Here is a 1749-nt window from a genome sequence, read left to right as displayed (position 1 = left end):
CCAGAACTCAAGGACGTGTTCAAAGTAGGGACCAGCCGGGACAAGGCCTTTGCAGAACTCCTCGAAGGCTTGTCGGATCGAGATCTCTGTCCCGAACTTGTTGTTGTGGAGATGCCAGAGAGACACAAAAGTGTCTGCTGGGTGGCGAGTTATGTAAATGACTCTGCAGCCTGAGGTCTTGACAGTCTCCGGAAAGAAAGAGAGAGGAAGATGAGTGCTGAAAAGCCTAGGAGAAGAGATCTCTGTTATGTCCTTGGACGGGTTTTCGCCAAACATCTCGATCTCCAAGAAAGGCACGACCTCATGGGGATTGAGATGATCCAGGTCTTGTATAGAAGATGACGATGATGTTGAGCTGTGTCGGAGAATGGAGGAGGTCAGGGCTTTAAGCCAAGTGGTGCCGGTTTTGGGGAAAGAGGCAAGGATAATGTCAGAAGGAAGAGGTTTATAGTGTGCTCTAATGGCTTCCGAGGCAGTGATGAATTTTGGTTTGAACCAGAAGCCTTTGTATCGAATGCGTTGACCATCGACCCACCACTTCACTTGCGGTGAGATTTGGTCTTCTTGTTGTTGTGGAGTGTCCATGAAGAGAGAGTGACAGAGAAAGATATGTGTTTTGGGCTTTGAAGGGTTTCAATCATATAATGACTCATGACTTGGGAGGTTTGCTCCTGATATAGGAAACACGTAGCAGGAGTTTTGTTTATTTTGGTACCAAATGGCAGGTAGCTCCGATTAGATCTAGATCCAATGCTTACTACTAAACACACTCCAAAACAAAACTTAATACTAGTATTATATGTGTATCAGATCTGCTCTCTTGTGATGACTCTCAAATTCTGTTCACTACCTCAAGTTGACCAGACCACGTCATTAATGTCAAGTTTTTGTTAATCACAGTCTGTGGTCCTTGTAATGTAGTGGACCTTTATAGTCTTGGTTCTCTCTATTACCACTTTTTTTTTTCTCCTTTTAATACCCTAAAAAGTTCTAACAAATGTGGTTTATTTTTTTGAACCATATCAAAGATACTTTGATACTTTGTTTTTTTTTCTCTTTTTAACATGTAGGATTGTCATTATATTTTAGTCAAACGAAAATATAGAATTAATAATGTTTAGGTTAAAACTTAGAAGCTCTGCGTAGGAGAATTACAAAAGCCCTAAAAAAAAAACCATCCCAAGGCATAAACACAATGACGGGTGAAGAAGAGATGAAGAGATCATCGCCGAAGAAAAAACAAAGAAAGACGAGTAAATCATCATCTCCGACGTCGTTTTCGTCCGTACGCTCTCAACTGCTTGGCTCGTATAATTCTTACAAAGCTATTTTGGAGTGGCAAAAGTTTTTTATTTAAAGCTTCTATAGAGATTAACTTTTTGGAGTCAGTGAAAAAAAAAAGTAGAAATCTGANAATTCTTCCAATCTCCGACCACACCTTTCCTGAAGAACATGTCATACTTATTTCCACTCCAGTGAACTCCCTCTCCTCTCTCTTTGCTTGTACTCCTCAGCTTCTCGAAGCTACACTCTTTCACGATCTCCTCCACTTTTGTCTTACACCCCAAGAACTCGGCGATCTTCCTCACGGTTTCTTCCGGGTTTGCTTTCAGATCTTCGTAAGTGACAAACATCACACGGTCTCTTGCTTCCCAGAACTCAAGGACGTGTTCAAAGTAGGGACCAGCCGGGACAAGGCCTTTGCAGAACTCCTCGAAGGCTTGTCGGATCGAGATCTCTGTCCCGAAC

The 1749-nt window shown here is 42.2% G+C and overlaps 1 protein-coding gene across 1 annotated transcript in view; it reads right to left on the bottom strand.

The window, feature by feature from the left end:
• The window catches only part of LOC104785369 (cytosolic sulfotransferase 6-like), a 3733-nt gene extending 1990 nt beyond the window's left edge, over window positions 1-1743 (bottom strand). The window contains exon 1 of the mRNA XM_010510567.1: window positions 1455-1743. Within this exon, the coding sequence (XP_010508869.1) occupies window positions 1455-1634 (180 nt within the window). The 5' untranslated portion in view covers window positions 1635-1743. The remainder of the gene's footprint in view (window positions 1-1454) is intronic.

Source organism: Camelina sativa, chromosome 5 (assembly GCF_000633955.1).
Source record: "Camelina sativa cultivar DH55 chromosome 5, Cs, whole genome shotgun sequence".
In the NCBI taxonomy this organism is placed as follows: domain Eukaryota; kingdom Viridiplantae; phylum Streptophyta; class Magnoliopsida; order Brassicales; family Brassicaceae; genus Camelina; species Camelina sativa.
The sequence above is the reverse complement of the archived record's forward strand: the minus strand, read 5'-3'. Positions and strand labels throughout refer to the sequence as shown.